The sequence below is a fragment of the Sphaeroforma arctica genome (assembly GCF_001186125.1).
Source record: "Sphaeroforma arctica JP610 unplaced genomic scaffold supercont1.9151, whole genome shotgun sequence".
In the NCBI taxonomy this organism is placed as follows: domain Eukaryota; class Ichthyosporea; order Ichthyophonida; genus Sphaeroforma; species Sphaeroforma arctica.
In genome coordinates this window covers 1-1,119 of record NW_014031407.1, presented here as the reverse complement: position 1 = coordinate 1,119, position 1,119 = coordinate 1, and the positions used below count along the sequence as shown (strand labels likewise).

The 1,119-nt window shown below is 46.9% G+C and overlaps 1 protein-coding gene across 1 annotated transcript; it reads left to right on the top strand.

Moving 5' to 3' along the window:
* Positions 1 to 516: 516 nt before the first annotated feature.
* On the top strand, positions 517 to 753 carry SARC_16890 (hypothetical protein; the record flags this gene model as incomplete). The annotated part of the gene is made up of 1 exon (XM_014289007.1): positions 517 to 753. A coding segment is annotated over one exon (237 nt), but the record flags the coding sequence as incomplete, so codon positions are not given.
* Positions 754 to 1,119: the final 366 nt, after the last annotated feature.

Sequence of the window (1,119 nt, the reverse complement as noted above, 5' to 3'; positions counted from 1 at the left end):
GTATATTTATATATATATTGTTATACGATTAGGGGCCCAACCCTATCATAATCTAGTGTTAAGTGCTTTGATCTGGCCGCGTGGTCTCAAAATTTAAGAACACCAAAATATTGCACGATAAAATGCAGTGAACATATTGAGGCCAGTGCCAGTAGACTAATGTCTTATTTATCGATTATTAAAAGAAACATTGTCTAGCTAGCACAGGTTCTCTTGTTCTCTATACCTTTCGGCAGTATCACAATTATCGATTACATAGTGTTCTACGATAGTGCATCCTAAAATAAAAAAGGAGCGTCGAGGCAGACTCTCATGTGGTAAAAACTTAATCTTGGGTCAGCAATGGTGAACCCTGCCGGGAGGCGAGTTCGACAACACATGATCGTGGAGCGAGTATGCTGATCTCGTTTACTCAAAGGTTACGTATACGGGCCTTGACGAAGGGCAGACAGCCGAGAGGGTTCGCATAATTTAACAGTCAAATAGCCATAATTTCTTCATGGCCCTGCAGTCCCGATGCTGTCAGATTGGCTAGTGGTCTATCCCAGGCTCTATACAGGGGTGTGGCCTAAGATCGGAAAAGGTGAGAAGGCGAATGCCACGGCAGCGTATGCTATCGCAAAGGTGAAGGACCAAGATGATAACCCATCGAAACTTGCAGCGTCTGCAGCTGAGTACATGTTGGCAATGCAGAAGCGTTCTAGTGGTCTATCCCAGGCTCTATACGAGGGGTGTGGCCTAAGACCGGAAAAGGTGAGAAGGCGAATGCCAAGGCAGCGTATGCTATCGCAAAGGTGAAGGACCAAGATGATAGCCCATCGAAACTTGCAGCGTTTGCAGCTGAGTACATGTTGGCAATGCAGAAGCGTTTAACGGCTTACCCGGATAGAACTACAGTTGTGGAGTTAGATGAGCAGCAGGAAACCCAGCCATCTGTGGTAGGTGGGGGCGTGGCCAGGGTAGTTAGTGAGACTAGTGATGAGGTTGTGGAGACGGAACTTGCAGCGTCTGCAGCTGAGTACATGTTGGCAATGCAGAAGCGTTTAACGGCTTACCAGGATATAACTCCAGTAGTGGAGTTAGAAATGAGCCGGAAGAAACCCAGCCATCTGTGGTAGG